Below are 19,752 nucleotides of genomic sequence, written 5' to 3'. Positions count from 1 at the left end.
TCTGTCTTTTATTGACATTAATACTTTTGATAAAGTCCATTAAGGCCAACATCTCCCAACTTCCATTGCAGAATATAGTCCATCTTATATACTGTACATACACTTTGTGGGAAGGATACGAGAACAATAAAGGAAAGGCAAGAGCAGCCATTGACAAATTTCTCTATGAATGCACTTTACCACAGTAAAATGTATCGAGAGGCAGATAACAGTAGAGAACTTGTATACAAGATCATCCTTTAAAAAAAAAAAAGAATCTGAAATACACTTACACTTCTAATTTTATTTATTTAAGTTCTTTTAATTAATAAAAGGAAAAAAAAAACAGTTCGGTAAGAAATGGACAGCACTGGGGGGTCACAATCCTGCCCATTTCAGTGGCCTGTCAACAAAGCCTACAGTAAAAGTATGGTAAACACCCATCTTTCAAATATTCTTTTAAATTTTTGTATGATTGTGTATGTATACAGACAGTTTACATCTGGCTTAAAAAAAAAAAAAAAAAAAAAAAAGAAACGCTTTAAAAAGGAAACAATTTCAACCGACAGAAAAGAAAATGCATTCAAGTTATACACATGCAACCATTCTTCACCCTGTATTAGATAGATATATCTATATATGATGTGTTTGATGCTTTGTACAATGTAAACAGGTGAGCTCAGAAAACCTATCCACCATCCACCCACCTCCCTCTCACAACCTAGAAAAGGGCACCCAAGCCTGTGAGGAACCGAGCAGGACAGAAAGGTGTAGGGCTGGTGTGTGTGTGTGTGTGTGTGTGTGTGTGTGTGTGTGTGTGTGTGTGTGTGTGTGTGTGTGTGTGTGTGTGTGTGTGTGTCATAACGCCACAAAGGCAAGCAGGGTGCATGGCCATACACGCTTGCCCACAGCATTCAGGGATGCCCAGTGTGTAGATGTACAGGAAACTGACTTTGAAAAAATATATATATTAATGCTTAGCTGGGAAACAAATGGTGTCGCGTCAGGGTGCTTCAGTATGCATCAAAATGAACAATCAGGACAAACATTACAGAGATGCTCTTTTCAAATATAACTTAGTCAATGTTCAATTAATGCTCGCTCCAAACAAAACCACAACAATTCATTCAAGCAAGCAGGCCCCACACAGCGTTTCTGTTAAGGAAACCGTTGGAGTGGGCAAGTCTTGCAGACTTTAAAGTGCAGACCGACTGCCACAACCTGAGGAAGGGTTATCATAGGCCAGCTGGTCATGATTGACAGGAGGTTGGGAGGGGAAACAGGCAGAGGGGAAGATCCAGCGATTCCTTAATGAGTTTGAGCAACCTGCTCACACATCCACCCCAGAACACATAAAAATAAAGAAAAATTTACACTCATAATATGGCAACATATTGATACAAACACACTTTGAGCACACACAGCCCTCACAGATAAAAAGCATACCGAGTTCATTTTTTTTTGTTGCACATTGCCCATATATATATATATATATTGTCCCAATCCCATTCCTCCCTCCCCAGATCACAGACACATCCATCATACATGCACGCGCACACACACACACACCCCCCCCCCCCACACTAGACCTCATCATCACCCTCTCTGTTCTTATAGATTGGCATGTTCATGCGGTGAAAAGTGGGCACCCAGCGGTTGTCGTGGAGGCCCACGTTGCAGCCAGGCGCGTCCTTGTGGGCCCCCCGACAGCACATCCAGTAGCCGGGGCCGTAGGGCATGGCCTGGCAGTAGGGCTTGTGGTGCCAGCGGCAGAGCGACACGTCGCCCCGTCGGTAGTGCCTCTTGCACTGCTTGCACGGGTCGTCGCGGTACCGCGGCTCCGACACCCAGCGCGAGTCGGTGGGCCGCACGTCGTAGCTCTCGATGACCGACTTGAAGTAGCGGCAGGTGCACTTGAGGGCGGCCAGGGCCTGGGTGGGCAGCAGGCTGAAGATCTGGACCAGCACGTGGTGCGGCAGCACGGCCAGGTAAGGCTGGGGCTCCAGGAGCTGCTGGATCTTGAAGCGCATCTCCAGGAACTCGTGCGAGACCTGCCGGCGCAGGGGGAACGTTGCCGCCTCGCGGCCCGTGCTGTCGCTGTCCTCCTCCCCGTCGTCACCATGACAGCCTATGCCCTCGCCACCAGTCACATGATAACTGCAATCATTGTCCACACCTGTGTGCAAAGTCTGTGCCTTTCCTGCAAGAGCAGGCGACTGCGGCGCTTTTGATATCCTGGACGAGCCCCCAAATTGAGAGTCCCGAGGCTTGGGGGGAATTGTGGCCTCCACAGTTACGCATATTTTGGGGTGGGTCATAGTCTCTGTGTGATGGGGTGTTTTCCGTTCAGACAGAGGCTGAGGTGGAGACTGTCTGAAGAACAGCATGCCTGGCATGGGCTCCTCAACCTCGATTGTGCCAGGCAGCTCGGGAGCAGGAAACTGCAGACGCTCCAAGTCCTTCTCTGCTCTTTTCCTCGTATCTAGGACTCTGCTCTCCATCTGAGCTAGCTGGGCCTCGCTGGTCTTGTCCACTCTCTCTACTACCACAGGGGGCTCACAGGGGGGAGGTGAGGTCAAGGACTCAGATTGGGATTTGGGCTGGTTGTTCCCCTCCACTGACGGCCCTTCAACTAGATGCTGATTGTCCACCTGGCGGTCAGCGGGCGATTCTGGCTGCGTTGGGGCCTGATAAGGCTCCGAGCCGGCCAGCAGGACGCGAGCCACGTTACGGCGCAGGCTGTTGTTGCGGGAAAGCTCGCCTGACTCGCGAGAGCTCTGCCTTTTCAGACACTCCGACTCTAGCCGGGCCACCATGTCCAGCACCCGCACACTCTCCGACTCCTCCTGACCCTCCACCGACTCCACCGCTTTGGGCTCTGGTATGGGTGGGGGGGATTTTGGCAGCGTGATGGTGCTGGAGTTGCGGGAAACAGGCTTCGAGTCCATGTGTTGGTCGCCATTCGCCAACTGCTCCAGTAAGGCCACCATTTCCACCACAGAGACCATCCTGCCTCCTTCGTCCCCTTCCACTTGTGGCAATCCCTCTTCCGAGTCGCCGGCAGATTGAGCTGGTGTCTCGCACAGAGGGACTGGGGGAGGCAGCCTCCCTGGATTTTGTGGTCTCTGGATGTCTAGGCTTTTCGTTTTGTCCGTTTTGTCCGTTTTGCCCAGCCGCCGACGCTTGGCCAGCGAGCCACCTTCACCCCAGCAGCCCTTGCTCTTCATCGAGCACGTCACGCGAGTATCCTGTTGACCTCCCTCTCCCACCGGCGCAGCGTCACCCACCCCACCGCCGCCGCCGTCGTCGTCGTTCGACCTCCCACGCTGCCGACCGGCAAAGATGGCGATCTTCTCCTTGGTGTTGCCTGGCTTGATGACCGCCCAGATGTCCAGGGGCCCGTCGCCGTCCTCGCTCTGGTATATCCGCAGCGAGGCTTCGTTCTCCAGCCCCGCAGGGGACGCCAGGAGCAGTAGGGAGCTTGTGAGGGCCACCTTTGCAGGCACCAGGGGGTTCCCTTTGCCCTTTCGTGCTGCCCAGGAGCTGCTCAATTTGTTGTTGTTGTTGTTGTTGTTGGTGGTGTTTGTGTTGTTGGTGTTGTTGTTGGTGTTGGCGGAGGAGGAGGAACAGTGGAGCGTGTTGGTAGAGAGGACGCCGAGTGGACAGCGGCTGGCTGAGCCGCCGCCAGACGAGGGCACCAGAGGGCAGGGCGCGCGCAAGCCCCACTCAGGCTTGAGCGCCCCCTGCTGGTCCACGTGCAGGCCGCAGGGGCCCTCCACCACAGACTCCTTCTTCTGGGGGTTGGGGTATGGCTTGAGGTGCATGCTTGCTAACCTGCACACAAAAGAGCAACACGGGGACACAAACACAGAATTAGGAGTCTGTAACCGTATTCATACTACATAATTAAAATAAAGAGAACTCGGGGTTTCGTGCTAATGTTGTTGAAGCCTTGAGTTTACACCAAGACACAAAATCTAAAGCATACAGCAAACTCTGGATTACTAAGAAGTGACTTAAGGATTAACATACATACTGTGTATAATTATTTATATATATATATATATATATATATATATATATATATATATATATATATATATATATATATATATATATATATATATATATATATATATATATATATATATATATATATATATATACATACATACATACATACACACACACACACACACACATATACATACACACACACACACACATATACACTATTTACTTTATCAGGCCAAACAAGCTGTAGACAGTAGGTTGTCCCTTATTTTGCCAAAGTTATGCACTGTGGGCATTAAACACTTAAAGTCTTAAAGTCAGTGTTTGAACTCCATTGACCAACAGAGTGTGATGGTGAGAAAATAAACTGTGGGAATGAAAAAAAAATGTAGTGTGGGCTCAATGTAGTGCTATGTCTGTACAAGGAAGAGAATACTAGTAGTATTTCCATAATATAATAAGCTGCAAAACTACAGTTTATATGCCTTGCCACCCAACATCAAGCTGACTTACTGGAAACTGGTTGCAATAAGGAACCACCCACAGCTCCAACAGCCAACCACACTCTTTCACAGCAAATACTGTAATCGCTAATTATACTAAACACAGGCTGTGTGCACGCCACAGTAATTCGAAGCGAGCTTTACAAGTGTCAATCTAGCTGGTGCGCTTCGAGCAGCATGCCTATAGGAGTTGGCCGGAATATGGAGACAGATTGATGGCTTCGCCCCGGACGGAGGGGGAACAGGACTAGCGCCTGAGGGGCGCTGTGGACGCCCCCATACCCAAATGTCTCATTCTCTCCAGCCAAAAGCCATCCACTCCTCCTCCTCCTCCTCCTCCTCCTCCTCCTACCCACTCACCCATTCCCTTCTGCACTTACATGCAGCTTCATGCTCAACCCACACAGTAGGATACTGGAGCTCCTAGTAAAGCTTGCGTGGAGAATTTGGAGTTGGATATGTGTGGTTTTCTACAAATTCTCTAAAAGAATCTACAGCATTTGTTTTCAAGGAGAACCGTAAAGGGCGCTCAGCTAAGGAGTCTCTGATCAGTTCCAGAGGTAGGCAGATCCTTATGTAAGACATGTAGCCGGAGTGTAATGCAATATAGCATAATATGATGAAATCAGCCCTTATAAAAAACATCCAGTTAAGGCTTGTTGAAATTTGGATTTCTACATTACATGAGAACACAGCCAAGCTGACCCCCCCCCCCCCCCCCCACACACACACACACACACACCCCACACACACACACACATCTTTTTTTCCTTCTTTCTCTCCTCCACTCTCTGAGTGTTTCTCTCTTGCACATGTCTTAGAGATGACAGAAGTCACACTAGACCTGCTAATGGCTCACAAAAGGCCCTCCTGTTCCTCACCACACACACGCCACCCAAGGCTAGACACAGCTGGGCTCTTACACAATCACTACCTTACCACATGCATTTACACTTACACACATGGACACACACTTTCACACGGACATGCAAATGTGTGAGAATATGAGTGAGGGCATCCAACAATGAACAAGTTCTCTTAAATGTAGTAGGGCTGTTGTGTCGTCCTGTTAATAGCTAAATCAACTATAAACTACATGAGCTATATCTGTCTGCCTTTGGTAAAGTTTATTAGAAGACTGTGCATCACTAATGTAGTGTAATGCACCTAGTATGTTCCGGAATTGTGTAAACAAGAGTTCAATTGTGCAGTTCACATGACTTCACTCACTAGTAACAATCTATTCCTCACTGGCACACAACCTGAAGCATTCTAACAAGTACGCATCTCTGACACACAAATACAGAGTGGAATAGATATCGATACACACACTTCATTTTTCTCTCCCACACACCTTGCAACTGTACGTGTGCATAAGTGTGAGTGTGTGACACAGAGTGTATGTAAGAGTGTTTGCGAGCGAGCAAGCGAGAGAGCGAGAGAGCGAGAGAGAGAGAGAGAGAGAGAGAGAGAGAGAGAGAGAGAGAGAGAGAGAGAGAGAGAGAGAGAGCGCATGTGTCGGTGATGGAGACAGCCCTGGCTTGAAGCAGGCAGCCTAAAGTGCTTATAAGGCATTCCTCCTCTGCAGATCCCAGCCTAATAATGGGGACAGTGGAGAGAGGACGGGGGCAGGCGGGGGGTGCAATCTCACGTGACCAAATCAGGGATGGCATTCTTCAAAGTGTGTGTCTGAATGTGTGTGAGGACAAGTTATTCGAGGGCAAGTCACGAGGGACACACACACACACACACACACAAATTAGTGGGTGGCTTTGAGGGGCTGTGGTCTCCAATTGGGCACCCAGCACCGGTCATGGAAAATTGCATGCCACAAGCAGAGTGTGGCCAGTTGGTGTGTCCTTGGAAGGCCAACAAACAACCCTGCCACCCCCCCCAACCCCCAAACACACACAGATTCACACTCACTCTCACAGAGCACACACAGAGCCAAGACACCTCTCGAATTTGCAGAATAAGCAGAAAAGAGCAGTTTATTGAGCCTAGATGATATTGTCGTTTTGCCATTATTGAGGGAGAATGAATTGGAGACCAAAAACAACACGAAACCCCAAAGTGGGGCAACAAGCAAGCACGCTGCGCCGGCAGTGGCTTGCGTGTCCATGGAGACAAGACTTGCATTTCCTGGCACAGGTCCTCACTCTGACTTCCTATGCTTGCCAGCTTGCTTGAGCCTGTACAGTGTACACACACACACACACACACACACACACAGATTCTTTCTAGGGGCCCTCTGGGTCAAACCAGTGCTTTTCCATGCCTCAAAAGGGAATCAGAAAAAAAAATAAATAAAAAAAAAATAAGTCAGCTTAAAGCAGTGAGAGTAATCCCTCAGACTTACCCTGTGCCATACTACAGTAGCACGTGAACACTGATCACTAGAGCGGAGCTATTAGGACTTCAAGAGTGTGTGCGTGGGTGTGATTGTGTTTTTAAGGGTCAAGATTTTTTTGCTGCCACAAGAATTCTCCCCATTTGGATGTTGGCGTGTTTGTATGCACTCAGAAGCAACACAAAAGGAGGTCAATGTGCGACACAACCGCATTTGTTAGCATATTTCCACAGCATTTAAAGGGAAGAGTGTTCTCTTGACACACCATTATGCTCGACACGTTGTGTTGTCGTGACACACTATTGAACATTTAATGACCACGAATCAGCACCAGTCGGGTCAGATCACGGGCCCGGCAGGTTTTTTTTTTTTTTCTAAGAGCGCCTGCATGCAGCACCGCTGTGCCGGACCTGGTCTCGGCACCACTGGACTCGTTCCCTGGCCGGCCAGTCTCTGCTCCGCTTTACTCAACCTGGCAGCCGCGAGCAGGCCCACCCAGATCACGTCTCGTCTCTCTACCCCCCCCCCTCCCGCCATCTTTTTTGCTTCGTTTCGTTTTGCTTCTGTCCGTTCAGATAGCCTTCTTAATCCCTCGTCCAGTTCAAACTTGTTTATTTCTGTATTTAGCTACTTCTCCATCCCGCCGCTGCCTTGCTTTTACGTGCTCACCATTCGCCTCTCCCCAGTTTCTCTTCCCCTAGCAGTCTCCCAATCCCTCCCCCCTCCTGTGCAGCACCCCCTAGAAACCTCGCTCACCTCACAAAGAGAGACCAAAACATGTCAGAGCAAATAGGAATTGAAGCATAAGAGGGGGGGGGGGGGGGGTGGGGGGGGGGGGTGCAGGGTAGGGCAAGAGGGTGGAGTTGCATGACGGGGCATTATGTAAAAGGAAAACAAACAAATCAACAAGCAAAAAACACAGACAGATGCTACAGCCCTGGACAAGCAAGTCAAGCGACGGAGCTAAGCAGAGATGACCTCATCAACAGACTCTGCGCTGCTTCGATTATTAACTCGATCCCTTCTCCCGATCCCTCGCCCTCACTCCACCCTACATGACTCCCTCCCCCCCCCCCCCCCCCCCCCCACTGTAGGAGGCCAGCCAGGGAACCTGTCCAACATGAGGGGAAAGAGGGGGGAGCAGGGAGAAGTCAGAACAAGCAAAAGAACGGAAAAAAAAAAAAAGGATGAAGTCACTATCGCGGAGCCTCGGCTCCAATTATTCTGTAACACTGTGTTCTTCCTGCATCTGGGCCCTCGGCACGCGCCTCTACATGTGTTCCCCACACAGGCAGGCAAAGCAGCAGGCAGAGAGGCAGGCAGGCGTGGCACAGTGCCTTAGAACGCACAGGCAGGAGAGCGCCGCGGGGGTGGGGGTGGGGGGTTGTGCATGGTGTGTGTGTAGTGGTGGTGTGGGGGGGGGGGGGGGTAATTATGGATGAGGTAACAGCTCTGGCTTTAGCTCAGGCTCCTCATATATGTGCAAACAGAGTACAGAGGAGGAGGGGAAAATAAGGGGGGGGGGGGATCTATCTAAGGTGTGTGTGTGTGTGTGTGTTTCAGTTCTGCCATCAGTTCCCTTAGCAACATTGTGGTCCGAAGGAGAACAAATTCTAAAAAACACACACACACACACACACGACAGAAGTCTTGTTCCTTGTTCCTTCCTAATATAAATCACCGAGTGGGGTCAGAGTCCATAGGGATGATTACTAGACAGAGAGCAAACAAGCCCGAAAGGGCAGGACAGTCTGGCAAGGAGAGGCGGAGAAGGAGAGGCTGCCAGTGGAGGCAGGGCCCTGGACTCGAGACTCTGACTCGGCCTCCAACTCACCTCCAGTCTAGTTGGGCTTTGCAGGATGGCTTCCGTGGGTCCTGGTAAGGGGCTGGGCTGAAATAGCTGATTGATTCACATTTCTGGGGCATGAGGTCCCTCCCTCCAGCACAGCGGGACAGGACGCTCCCACAATGCACTTCTTCAGGGAGAGGATCAGAGACTCCAACTACTGCAAGGAAAAAAAAAAAAAGAAACGTGATCAGATAATGTTATGGTGTGCATATGCAGGTGGAAGTGTGTCATCACCTCAACGGCAAGTCATAGCCAACCAATACAACGCCTCCCATAATAGTAGGCTACCTGCGATGCTTTCAAATGCGATGTAACAGTCTGTAAATGTAAAATAAACTTAACCGTCTGTAATTGACAATAAACTAACATCTCTCATATACAACACACTAGCTTTGTAAAGACTAGCTGAATTTGCACACCAAACCATTCCAACCACATCTCACTGGAAACCCATTACCAACCACAGACACCCCCCCCCCACCACCACCAACTCCCACACACACAGAAAGTCTGCTGCTGGAGGGACCGCCACGTCCTTCTGCTGATTCAGGATGCCCACTCCACTCAACCCTAGCAGTCCAGTCCACTCACAGCCTCAGGAAGGGATATCGAGAACATTTACTTCCAAGGATGGTTGGTGTGTGTGTGTGTGTGTGTCTCTTGGCAGAACCAGTTGGTCTGCATTTGCATGAGTCGTGAGCTGGAAAAACAGGTGAGATGGGGCAGATCAAGTCAAATCACAGTCATCAAGGTGAAGTCACTCAAATGCAGGGCCCCTCATGCTGGTCGGACAGGAATGTGCTTTAATAAAGCAACTTCTCAACAAAAGGCAGCACAGGCTCCATCACAGCCAGGGACAATGTAAATGGGAGCGACCCATGAATAACAAAGCTCTGCAGACTCTTCCTCCAGCCCACCCTTTAGTTATGTAACGTGAAAGGCATGCCACTCCGAGCATCTCAGATATATACAGTGGAATACATACTAGGAGCACCTGAACCTGTAAATCAACTAGCAGGAGGTACAGTGACATGGTAATTGATTTGAAGACTAAACATGTTGAGGCTATCGCATAGGCTGTAGACTGATGAAGACGAACTGTTTCACTGGATAGTGGAGAGAAGTGTGTGTGTGTGTGTGTGTGTGTGTGTGTGTGTGTGTCTTTCAAAACCTTGCAACCATCTGCCCAATAAATCCAACTTCTGCCAAAATTCCTTTTACAAGAGATCAAGCCACACAAAAAGCTAAATTGAGGCTAGGGCTGAGGCCAAAACAACTCATGTAAGTTACTGTACGGTGTAGTAAGCGTCTTTATAAGTGCTCTTTCCATGTAGGTGTGTGCCAGCGCTTCCTGCTTCGCCTGCCATGATATATCCCCTCAAGCAGCGTCCATATCTCTCACACACACACACACACACACAGGGTCCATTCTTCCCGCTAGCCCTTTCTAAAACAGCGAGGGGACAGGGGAGGAGATGAGATGAGGGGGCAGTACGGAGAGGGATACATTTTTAGTCAGTGTTTCACAGGCGGATGAATGCAACACATTATTTCCCTTCCCACAGAGGAATGAGAGGTGGTATTGAAAAGGGCTCGATAGAGCACTCTGGCAAACTCCCACCGAGACTATTCCTCTGCTCTCTCTCTCTCTCTCTCTCACACACACACGAAGAGTTTTGTTTTCAAAGAGATATGCGAGCCATGAACGGCTGATAAGTCTGAACAAAAGCAGCTTTGGGCAGCAGTAGCCAACAGACCAACAAGAAGAGTGGTGGTAGTGGGCTGATGCCTGTTAACCATCCAGTCACACACACACACACAGGATTCCACTGCACACAAACATGATTAGAGAGTCTCAACAAAGGGGTATTGGAATGACTAGCGGATAAGGGAACATCCTTTCTTTCTCCTTTCTCTCGTTCCCTCCCTCCCTCTCTCTCTCTCTCTTTTTTGCTCCCTCTCTCTTGTGCCAATCAGGCTTTATGAGAATGTTGTGCAGCAAATCCTCAGCCCCAACTCTGACATGCACATTTGGGTCACTCCGTCTAGCAAGCACAGTCACACACACACACACACACAGAAAGCCCTTACTGCAAAACTATAGGGGCTAACACCATATTCTCCCCTTCAGGCCACATCACAACGCATTCTTAGCTCTGCCGAGAATCCAAAAAGAGCAACTATTTAACAACACAGCGAGGCATGTCTGCTCACTTTGGGCTGCCAGCCCTTAGCCTAGTTGCCCCAATGAAAGAATGTGCCCTTCTTGGTCTCTGCAGTCGCTTCACAGAACCCCCCCCCCCCCCCACACACACACACACACACACACACTTCCAAAATTGTACTTACATATTTCCTAACCATTCTTCGTCGCAGACCATTCATGTTCAAATTCCTCACAATAAAGTCTAGCACAGTGGTCCATTGTGGTGTCGCACAACCGAAGGAGTGTGTGGTGTGTGCTTCAGCTCAACTCTGTGTGTGAGTGTGTGTGAGAGAGCGAGAAGGTGAAAGCATGCAGATCAATCACACACACACACACGTGGTAGAACTAGTCCAACAGACACCTTGACTATTTGACCTAAACAGCTGGTCCTGGTGGCGACTGCACACACGGACACACACACACACACAACACCATTCAGGAGCACGTGTTTGTCTGCAGCAGGAACAAATAAAGGAAGTGTGAGGTTCAGCCAATGGGCAGTCCAGGGTCCGCTCATGTCTATATAAGGAAAGGATAATCAATACATCGGGCTGGGATGGGACAGTGTCTAGATTATGCAGATGAAGTGACAGACAAGCCCAAACACTCCCACAACTGCACGTGCTCACACAGTCAAACACTCACACCTAGTGTTTACCTCAGAGCTCACACACTCACACACACACACACCTAATGTTTCCCCAAAACCTTCACAGATTAAGAATCAGTGAAATACACAAACAACCACCAATTAGCACAACTACTCCAAAAACACACACACAAAAAAAAAGACAAAAACACAAATAACTAGGCTAGAGAAGCACACACTAAACAAGCAGAATGAGTATCACACCTTCACAATCAACTCAGGCTTCCAGCACAACAGAACACACTGACAGGATGAGCTGCGAAACAAACAGCACAACACAAAGACGCAGCATACTTGACATGCTTTGGCTTCTCACAAGGTGACAGGCACCAGTCAACTGAACACACAATTGCCATTAAATCAGCCCATGCTTCTCCTGTCACAGAGTCAGGACATAGCGCAAGCAGGCAAGGCATGTGCATGTTGAACATTCCCCTCAATCTCCTTGTTGGCAGGGGTGTGTGTGCGTGTGTGTGTGTGTGTGTGTGTGTGTGTGTGTGTGGTGTTCTCAGACTTCATGGATAACTTCCTTTTACCTGGTCTTACTCAAGCTTTCCACAAACAATGACTTTAGAAGTGTGTGTGTGTGGAGGGGTAAGGGGGATGAAGGGGTGCGGTCAGTCAAGCCACAGTCAGTTTCACAATGTCCTTCCCAAACATTCACTGGACAACTCCCCCTTACTAAACACTTCCTTACAAGATGGGAACGTCCCTTTTAGTGGACGCTTGTCTGAGGTTTCCATTAGGGATGGTCCGCCACAGTTTCTTAGAATCTGTGAAAAAATTATAAAGATTTATGAATGACTGCTTAGAGATAGCGGTGCAATAAATGACATGAATTATAGTCTTCCCCTGCTTTTCGATCATAATTTTCTCCCCCAAGGAATCTCAGAATGCAATGCATCTCTACCACAGATACGACAGACCTGGACAAAACGCCGTTTCTAAACAGCCATACTGACAAGCTCTTATCAAACCTAGCAGAGAAAACCGCTAAAGCATGATTCCTCTCGATCACGACTTTTTCAAGGCCTCCAAGAGAAAAGCCACTTATCAAAACATTCCCAAAACAAGTCCTAAACAATACACACTCCACTTCGTCCCGCTCTTCCCAAGGCTCTTCGCGGGCAACGCTGCACAGAACCCTAAAATAAGCCCTGGCTAAACACTTCAGGGCCAGCCAGCAGAACGCCTTCTACGGCACCACTCTGGGAAACACCCCAAAACCACTCAGCCCTGAAGGACTCCATCCCAGACGTTTCCTGTGAAAAGGTCCTCTGACACTAAACTGACATGAATGACAAGAGTGACTTGACACAGTTCTCCGAAGCTTGAGAATGGGCCCTGTGAGCCACTCCTGATATGAGCTTGCCTAGCTAGCTGCCTTCCCCTGGAGAATATTTGAGATGTGCCTTTAAAAAATAAGGCACTTAAATAAGGCACTCAAAATCAACAAAGCTGAGGTCTCTCGAAAGCTCACTCCCAGCAACCTGGACCCGTTCCGACGACCCACCCCTACTAATCGGCCAAAGACACAGGCCACGTGTTCAGACAGTCAGACAGAGAGAGACAGACAGACAAGAAACAGACAGACAAGAGAGAGACAGACAGACAGACAGAGACAGACAAGACACAGACAGACAGACAAGAGAGAGAGACAGACAGACAGACAGACAGACAAGAATCAGACAGACAGACAAAGACAAGACACAGACAGACAGACAGACGAGAGAGACAGACAGACAGACAAGAAACAGACAGACAAGAGAGAGACAGACGAGAGACAGACAAGAGAGACAGACAGGCAGACAGACAGACAAGAGAGACAGACAGACAGACAGACAAGAGACAGAGACAGACAGACAGACGAGAGACAGACAAGAGAGACAGGCAGACACAAGAGACAGACAGACAGACAGACACAAGAGACAGACAGACAAGAGACAGAGACAGACAGAGAGACACCCACACAAACTCCTTAAGGATGATCTGGAAACGGAGTTAACTGCTAGGGGAGAAGAGACAGACGAAGCCCCCCGCTACTTGGTGTGGCCGAAACGGAAACTTGTGGAAGTGTGGGAGATGATGTGCAGTCTTGGGTGACTAACCCTGGCCGACGGGCTGAGATCATGGCTCCGCCGGGCCTGGCCCGCGGTAAACAGAGCACAGAGTGCAGATCAAAGGCCCACCACGACACACAGCCACAGAGCACAACAGCCCCATGTGGCGCGCCATAGCAAGCAAGCACAGTGTTACCACGGGAGACATAGCCACCGTCCCAAACACATGCATCTCACTGACAGGGATGGCGCCCAGTCAAAAGGCTAGTCCTGCTCTGTCCAACTCAGCAGTCAGTTGCTTCAGAGCAGCCAATGGCAAACAGACAATATGCTCCCCACTTGCGTGCATGGATGATGTCGAGCAAAGCATGAAAACGAGCAAAACGGGCAGTGTGCCAACGAACATTACACTACTCTCAAAAGAGGCCACAGGTTCTCGTAACATGCAACACACACCAGCCTCTTATGCAGAACAACAGGCACCTCCGGGCATTTGCACGTTGCTAGATGGGTTGCTTGTTTTAGGAAGATGCCCCGTCCCACTCGCTCGCTCACACGGGAAAGGCTCAGGTCACTCCCCAGAGCTCGAGTGAATATTAAATGACACGACGGCTGCCAGCGCTGTCGCGAGGAAGCGAGCCAAGCATTTCCCCATCCGACCGTGTTAACACTGTAAAGGAAAGCGTAATCAGAAAGCAGAGATTGGGGGCATGTGCAGCGTGTAGGGTTGCAGAAGGGCTGTTACGCAACGCAACTCAGCATCACACTACACTATGCTGGCAAGGGATAAACTTGGGACAAGCATGGACCCAGTCGTGAGCACGTTTCTGTTTTCACACAAGCCTCTCTCTGATCTCCGACAGGCGAGTTACAGCATCCATGGCAGCTGCACCCATTTGGAGCCCGCAAGTGTTCCCTCCCTACCCCCCAACCCCTCCTTCGGTTGCATGGCTCCCATCGCTTGTTAGCCAGCACAGTTAAAAAAAAAACTAAACAAAAAAAAACACTCATGACCATTCAACGATTGCGTAACAGCACTCTGGCACTCATAAAACTCTGATCTCGCTCGGTGCCACTTAAAAAGTACAAATATGACTTAACTGTTCACTAGCGGTCAACCGACAGGAACACTCGAGTGAGGTCACTCCCCAAAACGAAGGCCTTTATCTGAAGAGGGCCTTTGTTGTGTACGGCCATAAATCACCACCAGATCGGGTTACGTATGGCGCACCATGTGCAATCTGACATAAGCGTAGGCAGCTGAAATTTAAAGCACATGTTGGGAAGCACACTGGAGGAGGCCTATGTATGGCCCAGGCAGTGTGTTTTGTATGTTATGTCATAGAAGAGGGACAGCACCTGTGTGCAAGTGCTGGTTTCCAGTAACCGAAGAGCTCTGTTATACTGAAAGACAATCATTTCTTCTCTGGGAACACTCACTGCCCTTTGTGAGCACTTATGATGCATAAATCATTTGCCACTTTTAAAAGTTCACCTTGACAAACAAACAATAAAAAAAAGGTGCATTTCCTAGCCAAAAGTGCTCAGCAAGGTTCCCGTCCAGCTGCTAATGTTCAGTTGCACGCCTTTGGCCGCTGCTGTGCCAGCCGCAGAGCTCTCTGGAAGAGAATGGCCATCACCAGGGCAACCGGCTCCCAGTAAAAAACCTGTCTGCTGGCCAGCAATTAAGCCGCCCAGCAATTCAGCCCTCAAAAACTAGATCAAAATCGATCAGTCATATCGTAGCAGAAGTGAGGCTGTTCCATACCGCTGATCCAAGTTCCAATGGTCCCCTCAATTCCCCCGACACCTTACAGAAGAATTCCACATCTCTGCAGAGAACTTCACACTTGTTCAGTAATTGCTTCTTGGAAAGGAGTTGACAGTGGTGGTGGTGGTAGTGGTGGTGGGGGCAAGTTGAGTTTGGAGAGCTGAAGGTGAGTGGTTACCCCTGCTGCTGCTGCTGAGCTATGTGTGTGCGCACTCCATCTTTGTCAAGCACAAATCAGAGTTGCCCAACACCAAACCAAGAATAGCAAAGGCAGGTCAAAGAGATGCGTGCGCCCTCGCCCACCCACACAAGACACAGACAATACATCCGATCCAGCTGCCCATCTAAAACAGTATTTTTCGCCATGCTGGATTTCTATGATGGCTACGCCGCAAATCCCACAACACACACAGATGTGTTTTGGTCTGTGTTTCTGTGGGAGAGAGAGAGTGTGAGTGAGTGTGTGTGAGTGTGAGTGTGAGTGTGTGTGTGTGTGTGGTGGGGGGGGGGGGGGGGGGGGGGGTTAATGTCAAACCTGTTGGGCTGCATCAAGACCAGGCAACTTTCTTCTCCCTTGCTGAAATTGGATATGTGAGCACACCTTGTGCAAACAGGCAGGAGATCGTTTTCCGGGGCAAATTCCTTGCTGCCCCCCTCCTCAACCTGCCCTTGCTGCCCCTCCATCTTCTCGATCTCCATCTCAAGTCAAGACACTAATGCACATTTTGCTGTGACTGGGTTTCTAATGTGTCCCATTTAGAGTGCGAGAGGGATCCAATCTCTCTCGTCCTTTCCCTGGAATGCATCGAAGCTCTGCTGAACACACCCTGGAACAAAGAGCATGTGGCTGCGTGCGTGTGCGCGCGCGCGCATGTGTGTGTGTGTACTGAATTGGTAAGTTTTCACCCTGGAATGTATGAAACCTTGGCAGAGGCATTATGTCAAACGGTGAAATACTTTAAGCACCAACACTTGTGTTGATAGGAACGCTTTTCATCATGATTTGGTAAGCAGCACTTGGTAAAGAAGTTGGGTGTGGTGGGTGGGGGAACTTCAAAAATGACTTCACAAAAACTCAAAACAGCTTCACATCCGAAACATCACTTTGGCCAAGCCAACGCAGACAGTCTCAACAAGTCGGAAGTGCAGCGTTTAAAGAATCTCTTATCTGGAGAACGAGGGGCTTGTCACGACACGTCGCGCCTCTCTCTCTCATTTCCACCCTGACCGCCACCACGCCAAGCGCCTCTCAAAGGCAATCAAACGGCCCATTCGGCACTGGGGGGGGGGGGGGGGGGGGGGGGGGGGGGCTGCACCTTCAGTGTCGACTCCCATGCAGTCTGCTGGGAAAGGAAAAGGCCTCACTGGCAGCAGAGTGGCCAAACAGGTTTCCCATGGCTGGGCAGTCCAGCTGTCAGACGGGGAAGGATCAGGCAGCACCAGAAACAGGTGGTGGGGTCAGGCAGGCAGGCGGTTCGACAGCCGCAAATGAGTAACCTCACTGGGGGCCGCAATTTACCGACTGTGCGGAAATGCAAAGCTGACGCCATGTGTATTTAAAGGCTGAAAACGGGAGACATCCCTAAAACAAGGGACCAAAACAAAACAATTGTGTGTTGGCAGGCTGATTTGAACAATCAATAGTTACCACAAACAAAGTTCTGATTAGCCAAAAAGGCCTAGTGGCATTAGTAGATAGATACTACATGACCACAAACAAAGTTCTGATTAGCCAAAAAGGCCTAGTGGCATTAGTAAATGGATACTACATGACCACAAATGTCAATTAAATGGTGCAATGAATGTAATGTTTGCAGTAGATGAGTAAACACTGATTAAAAACAGTGTTTGGCAACTACTGATGAGAAGTTGACTAAGAGCAGCAGTTCATGCTTTTCAATTCAGTTCATGAATCACGAGAGATGCTAAATGTATGACCTCAAAACATCTGCAAAGGTGACTCACCACAATGCTTACACATGCACTATTGTGGAAAATGGTCAGTTATTGGAACAGCTATTACCACAAATTATAATCACAGAAATTAGATAAAATGATCAAGTCATCTTTATACTAGGCTACTCTAAGTAAGTATGTTTAAATCCTTAAAGAGTGCTGTTTGTTTGTTGTTTAGTCAATTGACTTGTTAATCACAGGCACATTTAAGTTCAAAGTTTGGCTAAAGACCAACAAAGTGTGACTCAGACTCCGTGTACCATATCTATGCCGTGTACAATGAAGTTTGGCTGTCCACAACAAGCAGCTGTTTTGATTTCCAAAACATCTGTCACCTCTAAAGCCAATCACTCACTGGGCGTGTTCCCAAGGTAATTTCAGTCACTGCGCCAGGCTGGGGAGGTAAACGCACACAAAGTCCAGGCCCAATGGACGGTAAACAAAGGTGTCTGTGTGAAAGCGTGACTTTGAAGTGCCATAAACTCATTTTGGCTACGTGTGAACCGACTGGGTGGCGCATGATGGCTGGCCCGAGCTAGAACGAGGAGGAAGTGCACGAAGAACACTGCGGCTTAAACTCTCACGGGAGAGCAGCACACACCGCGGTCTGTGCACTGACCTGATTCAACTGACTGCAAAGCCTACAGAGCAACATCAGTATGATTCCATGAGAAACGGGGCTCAGTGAGACTTCTCAAAGCTGGGAAATCCTGTGTAATGGTCTCAACTTAGTAAAGCGACCAACCATAGCCATACCCCCACCCCCAATGCCCCGACTAATCATTCATAGACCAAAACAGACAATGAATAGCAGGCAGTTCATTTGCATTTCTGAGGCTGAAAATGGAAGTTACTTCAACTAAGTGCACTGCTTGTTGGCGTCAAGACAAACCTGGCTTGCTACCAGACCAGCAACAACCCTTAGGTGAAGGAAGCAATGCAGCTGCATTTAGCTTAAAAATAGTTCAAAGCACACTACACAAACAAACGTCTTTGCAGGCACATCTCAAACACCAGCAGTCATCATGTCTATGCAATATTTCGATAAACACTCATCAAAGCTTGTCGAAATACAGTGTAAAGACGCTCGCTCCCTGCCTCGGTTGTAACGAGTAGTCTAACGTTAAACTGATCCAGGCAGACAACCATGATATGGTGGAATGCTCTGACTAGCATTAATCGCGTTGAGTCACAACAAGTCAACTAAAGCACCCTAGACACGGTCTTATAATGTTACTGTTAATTATAATGTTAAAGCCATTTGCCAGCGCTAGTCTTACCGCGCCCTGCAATTTGAACAGCTGACCACCTTGCTAACTAGCTTATAGGCTAGCTTTTCAGCTCCAACTTGGCCGAGTTTTTCTGTGGTCCTGAGGCTAGACTTGGCTAAGACTGCTTAGCTCGCTAGCAAACAAACCATTAAAACCTGAACGTCCAAGCCTGTCATCATGGACCTGTCGCTAGGATTAATAATTACATTCCATATATCCGACAAGATAAAGATTTAAAGGATGACATTCAAAATCGATTATTGCACCTAGAGCGTACTAATTAGCCAAGGGTCTTTTCACAGATGAAGAAATGGTAGCCAACGTTAGCTAAAAGCAATGATGTTTAAGTCAAGCTGACCTGAGCGAAGAGTAGGACAAACTTAATGTTCACAGTCTTCTTGACGAATAGGTTCGCGCAACACTGCAGACGTCCTCTTTTATCCTGGCCATTTAAAAGAAAAATAATGTGTTCATAGTATTTTAAGTGTCTGTCAACGACTTTGAGCTGTCTAACGTTACTAGTGTATCGCTCGGCGTTAACTTGCTCCTTGGATTGCAAACAACTCTCGTTGTACGTAGCTAGCATAGGCTTCATATAAAGCGCAGCGTAATGACGTACACCACAGGGGCACGTTCATTGGCGAAAAGACACGAATATGAATACTGACAGTAGAATCATTTATAGGCTACAATAAAACCTTTAATGTCTGAGACGGTTGCAGTGAAAATGGCCCAAATGTATAGAGTCCGTTGTTTAGATTATATTGATCATATTTAGCTTTTGATACCAAGAAAAGCATTAAATGCCTATCACTCAAGACTCTATTAGTAGGCCTACATGATCAGGGACAACTGGGTCAAGTTTTTCTAGAGTATGTCAGAATTGTTTTAAGTGTTGTTATAGGCCAATGCTTGTTCTATGAGTTTTTAGGCTTTTATTCTGTTCACAGGTATGATTGGATCCAAGGTGAAGGTCCTGTAAATAATTGAAGGTAAGGATCAGTTTCCCTCAAACTCTTTGTAGGCTGCCAACTGTTTCCATCGTTAAAAATGCATAATTGCCCAACTGGCTGGTGGAAAGTTAGTTTATATGCTTCCCTTGATTGAATGTCGGCAAAAGCTTCAGAATAATAAGGAAAATAGA

At 48.4% G+C, this 19,752-nt stretch overlaps 1 protein-coding gene across 5 annotated transcripts; it reads right to left on the bottom strand.

Annotated features, from left to right (window-relative positions):
• Window positions 1-797: 797 nt before the first annotated feature.
• On the bottom strand, window positions 798-19,162 carry fbxo34 (F-box protein 34). 5 transcript variants are annotated; one of them, XM_042072100.1, is made up of 3 exons: window positions 18,967-19,162; window positions 8,681-8,852; window positions 798-3,813 (listed from the first exon to the last, which is right to left on the bottom strand). In XM_042072100.1, exons 2-3 carry the CDS (start codon window positions 8,770-8,772, stop codon window positions 1,563-1,565), a joined length of 2,343 nt encoding a protein of 780 aa, XP_041928034.1. In that variant the 5' UTR covers window positions 8,773-8,852; window positions 18,967-19,162; the 3' UTR covers window positions 798-1,562. The 5 variants fall into 5 exon arrangements, with proteins under 5 accessions (XP_041928034.1, XP_041928036.1, XP_041928037.1 ...); XM_042072102.1 differs by having other exon boundaries at window positions 8,681-8,849; XM_042072103.1 differs by lacking the exon at window positions 18,967-19,162 and adding an exon at window positions 15,917-16,081.
• Window positions 19,163-19,752: the final 590 nt, after the last annotated feature.

Source organism: Alosa sapidissima, chromosome 19 (genome assembly GCF_018492685.1).
Source record: "Alosa sapidissima isolate fAloSap1 chromosome 19, fAloSap1.pri, whole genome shotgun sequence".
Taxonomy (NCBI): Eukaryota; Metazoa; Chordata; class Actinopteri; order Clupeiformes; family Clupeidae; genus Alosa; species Alosa sapidissima.
Note: the sequence above shows the minus strand (reverse complement) of the source record. Positions and strands in the feature narration are given on the sequence as shown.